General features: G+C 35.8%; 4 protein-coding genes, 1 long non-coding RNA gene and 1 pseudogene across 5 annotated transcripts; 2 read left to right on the forward strand and 4 right to left on the reverse strand.

Annotated features, from left to right (window-relative positions):
- The first annotated feature begins 148 nt into the window (after window positions 1-148).
- On the forward strand, window positions 149-2,240 carry LOC108831181 (uncharacterized). The gene is made up of 5 exons (XM_018604741.2): window positions 149-522; window positions 602-679; window positions 763-847; window positions 931-1,019; window positions 1,910-2,240. Exons 1-5 carry the CDS (start codon window positions 232-234, stop codon window positions 2,045-2,047), a joined length of 681 nt encoding a protein of 226 aa, XP_018460243.1. The 5' UTR covers window positions 149-231; the 3' UTR covers window positions 2,048-2,240.
- A 29-nt stretch (window positions 2,241-2,269) lies between these two features.
- On the reverse strand, window positions 2,270-2,738 carry LOC108831182 (protein GOLVEN 1-like). The gene has a single exon (XM_018604742.2). The coding sequence runs from the start codon at window positions 2,665-2,667 to the stop codon at window positions 2,404-2,406; it is 264 nt and encodes an 87-aa protein (XP_018460244.1). The 5' UTR covers window positions 2,668-2,738; the 3' UTR covers window positions 2,270-2,403.
- Window positions 2,739-3,592: 854 nt separating this feature from the next.
- On the reverse strand, window positions 3,593-4,969 carry LOC130501490 (autophagy-related protein 8f). The gene is made up of 6 exons (XM_056996404.1): window positions 4,836-4,969; window positions 4,562-4,613; window positions 4,400-4,455; window positions 4,211-4,263; window positions 3,989-4,107; window positions 3,593-3,894 (listed from the first exon to the last, which is right to left on the reverse strand). The coding sequence occupies exons 2-6, from the start codon at window positions 4,596-4,598 to the stop codon at window positions 3,794-3,796; spliced, it is 366 nt and encodes a 121-aa protein (XP_056852384.1). The 5' UTR covers window positions 4,599-4,613; window positions 4,836-4,969; the 3' UTR covers window positions 3,593-3,793.
- Window positions 4,970-6,549: 1,580 nt separating this feature from the next.
- On the reverse strand, window positions 6,550-7,618 carry LOC108831187 (uncharacterized). Its single transcript, XR_001946306.2, has 3 exons — window positions 7,314-7,618; window positions 6,989-7,110; window positions 6,550-6,888 (listed from the first exon to the last, which is right to left on the reverse strand). It is a non-coding gene; the product is annotated as an uncharacterized LOC108831187 (long non-coding RNA).
- Window positions 7,619-8,464: 846 nt separating this feature from the next.
- On the reverse strand, window positions 8,465-9,247 carry LOC130501492 (uncharacterized; annotated as a pseudogene).
- Window positions 9,248-9,523: 276 nt separating this feature from the next.
- LOC130501493 (uncharacterized) lies at window positions 9,524-13,841 on the forward strand. Its single transcript, XM_056996406.1, has 2 exons — window positions 9,524-9,585; window positions 13,412-13,841. Exons 1-2 carry the CDS (start codon window positions 9,524-9,526, stop codon window positions 13,839-13,841), a joined length of 492 nt encoding a protein of 163 aa, XP_056852386.1.
- The last annotated feature ends 871 nt before the right edge of the window (window positions 13,842-14,712 follow it).

The raw sequence follows: 14,712 nt of genomic DNA on the forward strand, positions 1-14,712 counted from the left end.
TTAATGTGTCAACGGAAGGCTGTCCCTAGCTCGGAGTTTTATGGCCCATCTGAAGGACACAAGATAAGTTAACGACTCAGATTATCCTGACCCTTTCTAATTTATCATAAAATCAACGGCTCAGATAATCCTAGCCTTTTCTTAATTACAATAGACACGACCACATGTGATCACAAAATCATCGTACGAGGAAGACAGTTTCTTACGGCGAGGAAAGGGTAAATCGGAGGCATGGAGGAAGCGGCTGCAGCGGCGGCGGAGCTCGAGAGACTCCAAATCGATATCCTCCGACGAATCTCAGTTCTCGAAAGCTCGATTCTCCCGGAGGAGAGCTCGTCGCCTCCTCTACCTGACGATGAAAGCCGAACAGTGTCACGCCTCTCCGCCATTCTCCGCTCCGGCGGCGTCAAAGACTTCTCCTTCAAGAGGGTCGCTCCGGATTACTACGACTGGCCTCTCGAATCCCGCCGCGGCGTTCTCGGCGCTTCCTCCGTCGACCATCTCTGCAAGAGCATTGTCCTGGTACGTGCTCAAGTCTACTGCTTTTTGAGGTTTATGTAACAATGTTGCTATAAAGGTTGTTCCTTTTCAATATGGGCAGGTTAATACTCAAGCTTCATCAGATATTTTGGATTGTAGTGATCGCAACAACTCAAAGTACTATGTGGTTGTGGTTCAGGTGCTGCTCTTTACTGATTCTTACACTTTTGTTTTTCGTTTCTAACTGTATTCATCTGACTACCTTTTTGTTCTTATGGGCAGTACACTGCCAGATTCAATGCTGATGCAGTGAAGAACTTTCTTTACTTACTAAACGAGGGCAAGATCCCGAAGAAGAGATTTAATCGTTAGTGTTTTCTTATTTGTATGATATCATGAGCTTAGTTATTTAACTTCTGTTTCCTGATGCTTTCTGTAATCTCTGTGTAGTGAGACTTGCACCGGAGGAGACGTCGATTGAACTTACTGGGTTTGAGCACAATGCGGTCACCTGTGTAGGGATGAAGACCAGCATACCGGTAAGTTTTTCTGAACTGACTTTTCCGCCTCCTGCATTATTTCTGCTATAATCACCAATGACAATATCAGACATGTTTAAGACATGGGGTGTATCATCAATTAGATATCTTGGTGCTTGCTTGTTTTCTGCTACAATCATCAATTAGATATCAGACATGGGGTGTATCATGAGAGTAGCCCCTAGGTCCACTTGTGTTTTCTTGTCCTAGAAAAAACACTTTTTTCGCTGTCTTTTGTGTTTATAAATAGTTACAGTTTACTACACATGTGCTTGCCAAGTGTTTTCCAGACATCACAATCTATTTTTCTTGTCCTAATTGTCACAGAGGCCCTGAAAGGGTACAATGCCCAATGGGTTACACAGCTACTTCTTTGTCTTGCTTGTTTATCTTAGTCTGTAATGAAGGTGTGGTACATTTTTAACACTCTTTGAATTTGGTACGGACACAAACTTAGTTGAGAGTTTTTCTTGTGAGCCAGCTACTGTTAAGTGTTTGTCCCACTCATTGTCATTGGTATTTTCTCTGTTTGGTAGTTCAATACCGTGTTTGAACTATTCATACCAGAGTTAGTTAGTTAGTTAGTTAGTAATGGGCGTCAGGCAGAGATTTAAGATGGCTTTAATTTTGTCGAATGTGTATACATAATCTTAGGCTCATACCCTACTACATTGATTTGTAGATCTCTGCAGAAATGGCTCACTTTAGCATTCAGATTACACTATTTGTGCTACTGTGACACATCACTCTTTCAAAATAATTATTAGACCTACCTAGTACTTTATAGAGCTGGAAGTTCGTTTAGTGGTAAAAAATGAAATCTGGTTTCTTGTATTGGGGAATTGAGCAGGCAGTACTGATGAGTTGGTTGGGTTTCGGGGAAATGACAGGTGATATTGGATGAGGCAATAACCAAACTTAAACCGGACTTCTTCTGGTTGGGAGGTGGAGAGATCGATCTGAAGCTTGGCGTCAGAACATCTGAATTCCTTGATTTTGTGAACCCATTTGTCGTTCCTTGTAGCTGAAAGCTAGCTGGAATCTACTGAACAATATTCTTCAATGTCTTTCATCCTTAAGTAGAGAGCAGAAGTAATATGGTCGGTAGTACTTTGTCAAATGTTACCGTTATCTAATATTTGAGCTGCAGTGAGGGGTTTGTACCTCTCACAGACAGACATTGGTATTCTTTGTAATGAATGACCATGTTGGTTTACGTTCTACTAAAATGGCGATGAAGAATTCTAAAATGAGCACATTCTATATGAATAACAAAAGATGTTGGTCATGAAATATATTCATATAGCACAAGAGTCATACAAACCACCAACATGGTGAATGCATGTGACAGTATATGATGTGTGATATATATATATATATATAATTAAGCCTTCTCGTTGTGGATGGGAGGCTTGCGATGAGGCTGAGGATAATCCATGACTACTACTTCTTCCCCTGTCTCCACTCCACCTAGCACCCTCACCCTCCTTCCTCCACCATGGACGAAGTCTTGTACCAAAGAAGCAACTTTGTGATGATGCTTGTGAAACCTTAGACGACGAGCACTGGCACATACAACGTTGGATGACAAAAGCAGAAGAAGGTAACAGAACACTGTCGCGAGCCCACTCCCCACAGAGCAAGACATGACCTCTCTTCTTCTTGTTATTCTTCAGATACTAATATGAATGTGTCTGTATATAGTGAGATGAGAGCAAGACAAATACAGTTTGAAATTTGTTTAAGTGCAAGAGAGGAGTATATGTAGGCAAGAGAAAGATAATAGAGAGAGAGTAGGTGGGGGTGGGGGGGGGGTCCTTCACTATCTTAACATGCTCTTGTTCTTCTTTTACCTTCTCTCTTGTCTACGTATCAATCCTATGTATAATGGGTGTCTTGATCAGCGAAACCTTTTGCTTACTTGAAAGTCCTCTTGGGGGTCAATATCTCATTTTTCCTTCTTCCATTTACTAATAAGCTATTCTTCCTCCACTAACCCATCACTATTGTATCCAACTATTACAATTCAACTGTAGTTTAACTCACATCACTCTCTCTCCTATGTCCTAGTCGACGAGGACAAATTGGCAATCATCTTCTTATCAGAGGACACTATGAACATATACTAATGTTAACATCAACGTTATCAGTTACTAGGAATGTCTTTGGACTTAAATACTTAGTATTGCGTATGCTATTATGAGTCTCCCACTATTATGAGTCTCTCATGATTCATTAGGTTCATAGTTAAATGTATATCTTAGCTAAAACTTATGACAAGTTAAAACGAAGAGACAACAAGATCAGTATTGAAAGTGTTAAGAAATACAGCATGGTCCGACCGTCACCTCATCTCTCCCATTCAACGACAATGTGGGTCCCTTTTCTCTACATCACCACCGGCACTCGGTACCCCGTGTTCGCCACGTGGCACAATTCCTTGTGCTGCGGTTCCCTTCTCTGTGCCTATGTAACTACCATGTGCCATCATGTGATGCTGACTAACAGAGTGAAAGACATAAAAAAAAAACAGTCAAGTTGGGATGACGGTTCATAGAAAGCATGTTTTCAGATTATTTGAAGAAACTAAAATATATTATTATTAGAGCATAGTTTATATACATTATTTCATGTTTTCTGTACACATCAACGCCCAATCGAACGTCCTTAGGGAAGTACATAGGCTGATTGCTTGCTTAAATAACTAATAAGAAGATGATATGCGAAGTACAGAAAGAAGGTAGAATGAAATTATCCAGCAAGAGAGAGAGCTTCTACGGAGATCCATATCCAAATGTGTTCTCCCCGCTGTAAGTGACATAGAGGAACCCATCCTCCTCCTTTTTATCTTCGTACACTGCAGACATCAACGCACCTGCATAAGTGTTATCAAACATCAGTGTCTTCTTTTGCTTGTTTTAAAAAGATGATGATCATAAGCAGACATATATTTTCTGTTTTATTTTTACCTGTTGGAGGAAGAACATTGTCGACAAATATAAAGATAGCCTTCTCTGCGCTCAGTTTGATTCTTTTGCGAATCACATACACAAATTGCCCTACTGTCAAATCCGCCGGGACTAGGTATCTACCCAATAATTAAAAAAAAAAAAAGCTTAGTTTGTCAATCTCACAAGTGTATATTGAGATTTTGATTGATATTGATTTACAATAATAGTATGCCTACTTACTTTTTCTTGTCGATGGTTGGTATATCACTCTTCTCAGCCTTCTCAACAATCACCTGGATCCCACAAACATATACAAATTGTGTGACAAATCATCACTCTCAACCTGAGAGTCTCAAGTGTCATTTAGCTCTTAACAAATATGAATCATGGATGCTAATCACAGGTATGAGAAAAACTGTGAACTCTCACCGGAATCCTATCTGGATACTTCTCTCTAATCCGAGCAGCCTCTGCGCTTCTCTTCTCTGAACGTTCCAAAAAAAAAAAAAAACAGGATCATCATTAGATCAAAAAGCAAAGGGTTTTGAGAATAAAACACGAAAACAAAGACAAAGGGTCCGAACCACAAACCTAGGTCATGCTCTTGCTTGAACGTGCTTTTTGCCATTACTTCTTCCACACCCTACAGATACATCAAGAAGCCAATCAGACAAACCATCGAAACAACCGATCATGTCTCTTACTTACGCCATAGTTTATATAGTTTCAGCAACTATAATCTAACATCCCCATCAATCAAGAAAACCCTTTTTTTGTCTCAGACATAGTGACTCTCCTAAAGCTTAACATAACTCGTACTTAAATCGATTGATCGACGAAGTACGAGATCATCGTGATAATTTACCTGTTGATTACAAAGACCGAAAGCTTTTCTTCGATCAAAACACACAACTCTCTCGTTGAAGAAGATGGACAAATAAAACAAACCTACGAAAGTTCTGCGGCAAATAGATTGAATACAGATGGAACACCGTAGTTTCTAGACTCCTCTGCTGACGTGCGTCATGATTAAAGAATCGATGAAAATCGGACGGTATATATTAGTTGTGATAGTGGAGGAGAAAATCATAACCGTCACGCTTACTGGCGATGTACGAGGGGGGGCTGTGCACGTTATTACTGCCTCCGAAAAAAATAATAAAGGATAAAGAAGAACCGCATATGACGGGATCACGTTTCCTGCATATGATATGACATATTTACCCCTCGTAACTGCAGGTTAGATTCAGAGTAACGGAAGGGTAGCAATGGAGTTGTCAAGTCGCTTTTAGTCTCTTTCACTTTTGAGGTCCAGTTTGATAATTATAACGGGCCTTGGGGTCCGATTGTTTGTAACTTTAGAGACTTTCACTGTTTGTTTTTGTTATTCTTTTCTCTTTTACATCATTATATTAGATACTAGAGTAGACCCGCCCTACGGGCGGGATTTGATGTATTTTTGTTTAAAATATACTTTTTGGAAGTGTTTATGTGTTTGTATTTGGATTTATCGATCTTATGAATGTTCTTAGTTTTTAAAAATTTTGTTCAAGATAAAGTGGTTGATGTCGGACCAAATGAAAGAGTAATTTATTCTAGTGTGAGTGAGTTCGAGAGATAGTGAGATTAATTATGCAATAGATTAGGAAAGAATGTTAATGATATATACAGTAAAAACTCTATAAATTAGTAATGTTGAGACTTTGATATTTTATTAATTTATAGAGTTATTAATCTACAAAAAAAATTCTTATTTTGATTTTCTATTTGAAGATATATTTCCTAAAATAAGAACATATTTGATTTTAATGTCTATATATTAACTAACATTTTGAAATTTTACACTTATATTAGTTTTACTATATTATTTGGTGTATAATAATAATGATATGTTTCATAGAACTTAAATATGTTTTACCTATTTTTACTAAATCTCATTAAAATATATTAAATGTTAAGAAAATATAAAAATAATTTATTGTAGATATAAAATAAATAATATAACGGTTGGTTTGTACTTATATAAAATATACATACATATAAATTATTAACTTATAATTTTAATGAGATCACATATTTATGTAAGATTTTTTGAAAAATATTATCTTATTATTTTATCGATTTGTGTCTCGTATTTTGAATTGGTCCAACTTAAAACAAAAATAATAATTTATAATATTTATTAATTGATTGAGTATTAATTTATGGATTTTCTACTGTACTTGAAGTTTTTTTTTTAAATCTTTAAACCTGCTAATTTCTTCTTAAAATGTGAATCAATATAAAATTCTGTCAATATTAAAAATTTCTTTAGTAGATACGTGACTTAGAGCATGTTTATTGGGGGAACCAACTTAGAGGCTCTTAGTGTTTTTTTAGTATTAAAGTGAAGTGAAAATACTTTGTTAAGAGACTTTCAATTTTAGTGGTTTATTGGTAGTATCTTAATTTGTGATATCATTTTCTTAGGATTTTAAATGTTCTTGTGTTTGTGATAAAATGCTCAACAAACAATGATACTGAAGTTGAATAGCTCACCTTCTTCGTTACGTGATTACATATATATAATCTCGTAATACTACATAAAACAAAGGCTCTGATTAATATATCTTGAAAGGAGTGGTAACAGGTAAGGAATCAAAATGCTTGAACCACAATCGTCACACGCTTGTTTCTCTGCTAACAAATAAAAGGTTTCACACTGGAATCCCAAACTACAGGTCATTTTCTCAAAATGCGAATTATAGGTAATCGAAAAGAGAGAGAGAGAGAGAGAGAAATCTAAAAGCATCAACAACAGTTTTGCCAACGCAAGTGGCTCCACCTTCAACGAGAGTTGAAACAACAGGATATGTTGATGAAGCAGCTTCATGCGTCCAATTCCAATTAAGAGCGCCAAGAGCAGGGTGGCTCAAGAACTGCGAAAAGGAATCACAGATTACAAATTCCAATTAGAGACAACAACAAGTTTCAAAAAAACTCTGCAATTGAAAAACAGAACAAAGAATCTCCTCTTACAGCAGTGAGCCAGAAATCAGGGATCGCTTTGATGATATCGCCACGCTTGTCATAGACAGGCTTCCTTATACCGTTGTACTCTGCTCCACTTCCAACACTTCATCGCTCGTCGTCTCGTTTATCTAACCAAACAAAAGGATAGTGATTCAACAAGAGCGTAGAGCCTTTTCATATCATTGATGTGAAAAGCGACCAACTTTCAATTGAAAGACAAAACAACATACACAAAGACACTGACTTTAAAGCATGCTAAACCGAATCTCAATGTCAGCAGCAAACACATTAGATTTCGATGAAACACTAGAAATTGGATGCGATTGATTACCAGCTCAGTCATGCAAGAGAGAGCAGCGTAAGCGCCGTGTTTGGTCATGGCAGATCCTTTGAAAAGATGATCATCGACGCCTTTACCGTCGGAGGTATCATTCTCTCCGGAGAGAGGAGGATCCGAAACAGGAAGAACAGGCCGACCAGAGCCACCGAGGGAGAGATTCATCCGTCGAGGAGTCACGAAGTTTCGGAATCGAAACCGAGTGATTTCGTCCGCGAGAGAGAGGTTGAGATGAGAGAGAGAGACTTGAATGTGTGACGCGTGTCCTTAAACAACGCCTCTTCCTTCCCTTAGTTAAGCTACGTAACTTATGTTAAAAGGTATTTTTTTTTTTTTTAATCATAATGAGCTTAAGCGACCCTATTAAACAACGCCGATAAACATGCTCTTATTACCATTTAATATTTACTTGGTTGGTTCCTAGTGATTAAAAAATGGTTTATTTTATAAGAAGACCATGTCAACGCTTCATTCCGATTGAGATGGTTAAGTCTATCATAAATTAATTGAACGATGTGGCGGTGATAGTGTAATAATAGGCTTTGTGCGTTCTTTTATTAGATCATTTGGCTGTGTTAGTAGTTTGTAAACCCACTGTTTGGACAATGTAAGCTGGCTGTTCGATTAGGTAAATTTGTGAACGGGAAAAATGTTTTACTCGCAGTGAACATAACTATGTGTCTATTTTAAATTGTGCAGGCATATGAAGACACAGATGCAATTATTGTGTGCACGTCCAAGGTGGTTATGTTATGTGTGCCCGTCCATGGTGGTAACAGAGATTAGTATACTGCTGTTAGTTTACCGTAACAGAGTGAAATTTGAAATCAGGTAGGGGTGCATTTCATAGATTCTAAAATATTTCTATGTAAACTATACAAGTCACTACAGCTGCTTCTCATGTATCAAGAGAGGCGATGGCTCGCCGGAATCAACTTCTGGTCAAGGAGGGGCATGTCTACCCCATGAGCTCGCCACCTTTCTTCAAATTACAGACCTCCCAAAATTTCAACATTTGGACTTCGACGATGTCGTTACAGTAGCGGCTTTTAGATAGGCAATCAAAATGGAAGAAGCTGCCATCGCTGGTGAGTGATTCTCTTAGTATAAGAGGGAGCAAGAGACATGTAGCGAAGCGGACTCTCTTATTTGTAGGTATATATTCTCTAAAATAAAGGAAAGAGGGGTAGTCTTAAAAAAACACTATCATGTTGATTGACCAGAAACACTATCATGTTTTTTTTTTTTGAATAAATCATGTTTATAGATTGAAGAAACACTATCCTGCACATCTCGTCCTGCAAACAAACTAAGATTCTCATGTCATCCAGACAAAGCATTTTTCTTCACATCTTTTCCCTTGGCAAACCAACATTTCTCATTCTGCTGTGATTTAACAACTGATTAGCTCTTGTCACTTATCAAATAGTCCTCGGGTTTACTCCCTAAAAGATCCACTTTGGTAAGATCTCCGCTGCAACAAAATAATCATCAACACCGATTCCTCCTAGATTCATAGTATTTTATTATGTACTGATAGTCCATCAATGTTTTTTCTCTTACAGACCATTGTACATGCTGATCAAGAAACTTAGACAAAACAATTCCTTCTACTAAGGGTGCCTTAGCTCCTCTGCTTGATCCATTTGTTTCCTTTAGTGGCTCTACAGATAGAATCTTTTCATAAAGTCCCGTTCTTTACAAATTACAATAGCAAAAGAAAATAAACATAATGAAAAGTATTATGAGCAAAAACATTGTCTGAATGATGAGATTTAATGTTTTTAGCTATCATCTAAATTAAGAGAGCTAAGAAACCGTCTGTAGGCTGAAGTGAAGGTAAGCTTGGTTGGATCAGGAGGACTGAGAACGTTAGTAGACGGAAGTTGAGAAAAGCTTGATTGGATCAGGAAGATTTCGATTATCATTGCTGCTTGCCACAGAAAACGCAGATGACTCGACCCCTCTCAGAATCTTTCCGGGTACGGATTGATTGAATGCAACCGTAAACCACTACGCCTTGATTGACCAGAGATGGTGGATTGATTTCAGGTTTAGGCCTAATTAAAAAAAAAAAGAGAGTCCAACAAATTTAAAGCAAACAAAGAAACCCAAAGTAAACAAAGTCGTAGAAGAAGAGTTTCAAGAGAAGCCACACGTCAGTTCCTAATGAAGCTATTTAATGGTGTATCGGTTTGCCGTTGATGGAGAATCTTGATTCACCGTCGCGTATCATCCCTCCTCTGTCGGTGTTGATACTGAGAAGGTCACACATGTTGGATTCCTCCGAGTGGCAGTGACGGCAGTCTCCACAATCTCCGGTGAAGATGGGAAAGAACGTGATCTCCTGGTTGAAGCTCAGCCACTCCTACAACACTCTCCTGGTTAAAATCTGCCGGACTTCAAATCGGAAAGAAAAATTTTGGATTTAGCCATTTTCGGAAAAAAAAATTATTTCGTTTGAACAGACTGATAAGATGGTTTGAGAGGAGGAATGCATAACTTTTTATACTCGCAGATACACCGACTCACTGATCTTAACCATGCATTGAAGACTTTGTTGGGGTTAATTCAATTAAATGGACTAAAGACGATGAATGCATACCGTTACAGACGTTTGAGAGATAAGGACGAAGATCAAAAGTCTGAAGAAAGACCAACTACAATTATTGGGCTATTGAGCTACTTCTATATCTAAAGTTAAACCCATCCGATTTTTTAGCCCAGAAGCACTTCAAAATGTATATGTAAAGAAAGATGCCCAACTCACCAGAATATCTAAGTTAATGAAACGGGGAGTATTGAGAGCACAGGACACGTTTAGATACGTGAAACTTCGAATTGTTGACGTGTCTTGATGAGAAGAGAGTAAGCTCTTCTTTATTCTTTATATAGTATAGTATTAGATGTTTAGAGATAAATGGAAACACTAAAATTAATCGACACTTGGTAAATAGTTAAAATTGTTAAAATTAGTTCTAGTTAACGTAATTTTTATTGATGTAATAAAAACAGGAGTCATCTAATTGATGTTGATGTTAAACAAGTCAATAATAATAATACTGATGTTAAACAGGTCAATAATAGTCTTAAATAACATATTTTGCATCACTTACTATTTTGCATCACTTACTAATAAGTAATTTGAACTAATAGCATTTCAATATGTGATGTAATAACAATTTTAAATAGCATATTTTGTATCACTTACTAATAAGTAGTTAATTTGAACTAATAACATTTCTATATGTGATGCAATAACAATCTTAAATAACATATTTTGTATCACTTACTAATAAGTAATTTGAACTAATAGCATTTCTCTATATGTGATGCGATACAATCTTTTTCTTGCTTAGTTCATCTCGACGTCCCCCTCCGGGAAGATCTGCGGGGATGTCTGTTGCCGCTTCCAGCAATGGTAGGCCAATCCGCGCCCTCCTATGATAATCAGCAGGGTAACGCCAATGATGAGTTCCCAAGCTCCTGCGGTGAGACTGTCATCAACATCTGGTGGACTATCTGTAAACCTCATCTAACACACAAAAAAGAAGCTGAAAAGATTGTTGAATGTCTATATGTCTAGACGCCATACCATGATAACTGTTTCGTTAGCGTAGTTTAGAACACTAATCTTTATATAGAGAATATGATTGTCCATATATATATATATAATATATATATATATATATATATATTTCCCTCTTTTTGCTTATTATTTTCAATTTTCTCTAAGTTTTTGCTTATTTTTTTCAATTTTCTCTAAATTTTTGCTTTTCATTTTTTTCTTTATATTTTTCTTTATTTTCAGATGTTTTTAAATCTAAAGATATTCCTTACATGTAAAGAAGTTTTGATGTCATATTCCTTACATGTAAAGAACTTTTGATGCCATATTCCATACATGAATTGTTATCAACTTCAATCATCACAACTACATATTCTCTAATAAATTTCACTGTAATGTATTATTTTCTTTAAATCATTTGTTTTGGTTTCTCTAACTATAGTAATGATGATAATCCATAAATATCATTATAATTGCCAAAATATCACTATAATGATGATAATCCCATAAATATATAATTGCCAAAAAAATACTTGAGACTCTGGGTCGGAGTTCTGGAGGAGGAAAGACAGTATTTTCAAGATTTTCCATATCTCATTAATTTCTTGCTATTACTACTGTCTTTCCTGACTATATTGCAAATTTTCTTTGCCTATAATTACGGAATTAGATTTTTTGACCCGCTTAGTCAATTTTCTTTTTTATCTTTCATTATATTAAATGTCATTAACCAATGAAGCATCTTTTTCTTTTGTTCACTAACCAATGAAGCATCTAATCTAGCAACACCAGAGTAGTTGTTGTATATGCTTAATCTTTTTGTTTGCCTTAAATCTTTTTTTCATTATTAAAAATTTTCAATTAGAATATACAAAAAACTGTGAATTATTAATGTACCAGATTCAGATTTTTTTAATCAATCAAGTATTTATTCTAAGCTCTCATATTCTCCCAAAAAAGTATACTTCAGTAATGATGATAATCCACAAATATCACTATAATTGCCAAAAGATACTTGAGACTCTGGCTCGGAGAGTCGGAGTTCTGGAGGAAAGACTGTATTTTCAAGATTTTTCATATCTCAATAACTTCTTGCTATTACTGTCTTTCATCCTATATTGGAAATTTTCTTTGCTTATAATTACCGAACTAGATTTTTTGACCCGCTTAGTCAATTTTCATTTTTATCTTTCGTTGTATTAAATATTATAGATATTTGCAATGTGTGTAATATAACATTTGGAGAAATAACAATGTGTTTAATTACATTGAATATTTTTTTTTGTGTTCTACAATAAATTATATGACTAAAATTTATTGGACATCGTATAAACAAATCCAACATTTGGATGATTATATTTATGTATAGAATATCTAGCAAATAAATTTTCTGAACTAAAAATAGAAAATAGGCAAATATGAGTTAGTATGATATTAAAAACTGATACATTAGTTATAAAATTTGTAAAAAAGTAAAAATATTGTAGGCAATTTATTCCATAGAATATTTGGTTTGTATAGTTGTATCCATAGTTTTCAAAATAGAGATAGTATATATATTGCTAAAATATTTTATAAATCACGGTAGGAAAGATCATAACTGCATTGACCGATTGTACATGTCAATTTAATTGATTTATTGTTAGTATGTTTCACAAAATATGGTATTTAATATTTCCGTATTCCAGAAGTTTATTAGTTTTGAATTTATTTGGAAACAAAATATCTTTGGAAAATCATAGCTATAGTTTAAATGATAACTGTTCACAATATCTTTTATTTATTATAAACTGTTCCACAAGGACGGGATGAATTCGATTTGAAAACATTTAGTACCATAGGGTCGTCTAATAGAATGTGCTACTGGAGCAGTTAAACAGGATCTGAGTCTAAAAGTAAAAAAATTAGTAAGACATTTCAAAAAAACAAACAAAATTTACATATAAAAGATAACTGAATATATTAATTAGTGTATAATATATTTCAAAACTATTCAAAAAATCAGTGAAAATATTTACATATAATTTTTGAAATTAAGATCTTGTTAAAATCCTTTTAAACACATTTTCGTTTTTTTAATATATATATTTTAAATGAAAAATATCAAAATAGTTTAAAGATTATTTACGAAATCCCTAAAATATAGGAAAGTTACTAGTTTTAATTAATAACTGGAACTAAACCATAACCCGAAACAGAAATTAAAGAAAAAAGGTCAACCTTTTCTGTTTGGTGATGATTGTAAGAGAAGAAAACAGAAAAGGTTGACTTTTTTCCTGTACGATCAGACCAGCTGCACATGATTCAGGTTGAGATTACGACCATTCAACCTCCTCATCCTTCTTAGGCCTAGATAAATTCTTGTGGCGCAAATCTGATGGAACCTTTGGCCCGGTGTTCTCGTCAAAAGTTATTTGTGATTACTTTTGCGTAACCCCTCTCCTTTTGTCTACTGGCATAAGATAGTTTGGTTCAAAGAGCATATCCCTAGGAATTCTTTTATGATTTGACTGGCTCTGCTTAGGAGACTGCCAACTAGAGACAGACTTCGCCGATGGGGAGAGGATGTTCCTACAGCATGTGTTCTCTGCTCTGACGGCATAGAAAATCATCATCACCTCTTCTTTGAGTCTGAATATTCCTCCTCCATTTGGCAAACATTCGCTTCTCAAATCTGGGATAATCCTCCCACTGATTTGCATTCAGCTGCCGCTTGGATTCTCCAGCAACATCAGCCTCCAAATGCTAACGCCATTGCCTTGATCAAGCTCATCTTTCAGTCCTCAATCTACCTCATTTGGAAGGAGAGGAATGCGCGCAACTTCACGGTAGTCTCGTCACCGACACATGCTCTGGACAGACTTCTTCGTGATCGTTTGCTCTCTATCAAGCCAAGACCTCCGCCTGCTGAATATCTGCTTCGATTCTTTCTTTTAATCTACCGGCCCCCTTGACTTGTCCTCTTTTTGCTCTGCTCTCTTTTTTTTTTTTTTCTCTGTTGCTGTCTCTTTTCGTTTCAAATAAGTTGCTTGCAACAGTGTAGAAAATTAAAAAAATTGTACAAATCTTAACAATTTACCAAAGAAGAAAAAAGACCATTAGAACATGGATTCGTGTTAATGTGTGGTCACGTTATTTCTTTCTTGATATTCGCCTAGTTGAAAACATGGCTTCCACTTCTCAAACAGCTTCGCAACAGCTGCCTCATGTAAAGTATATTCGATGGTTTTCTATAAACACCAATATCTGAGATGATATAATGTGTAGATTTATCAGACAAAAACTATCACTTCACTTTTATGTGGAAATCATATATATAACGAGGGATTTTTCTCTTTTCTAAAGGTGTACACAAACACACCTGCGGATTCCACTTCAAAAAAATTGTTTTTAGTGACAAGTTTTCTTATTTATGAAACGGGCTTATAAATTTATTGTTTTAGAGATCATTCAGACTAGGAGCTCAAGAAAGGAGCTAAACAACATTCTCTCGGATATTTGGCATTTTAGCAGTCGTCTTACTGCTTGCTCGTTTTTACACATTCCTCGCTTATGTAATGTAGAGGCTGATTCAGTGGCAAAGTCAGTTCTCGTTTCTGTAAACTCAACCTCCCCACGAGGAGGCTAAACCTTTTATTTTGCAATGCAATCGTAGTTTGACCAAAAAAAAAAGAGAAAATGAGCTTATTGGTTTACTACGATGATCATTTTAATATATATATATATAATTTTAAGAAAATCAGTATAGTCGGAGAACTGTGTGGCCAAGAGGAGTAGAGTTGGAGCAATATGTTGTGCAGCCGTGCAGGAGAGCGTGGCGGAGGG

Source organism: Raphanus sativus, unplaced genomic scaffold, assembly GCF_000801105.2.
Source record: "Raphanus sativus cultivar WK10039 unplaced genomic scaffold, ASM80110v3 Scaffold0215, whole genome shotgun sequence".
NCBI lineage: Eukaryota > Viridiplantae > Streptophyta > Magnoliopsida > Brassicales > Brassicaceae > Raphanus > Raphanus sativus.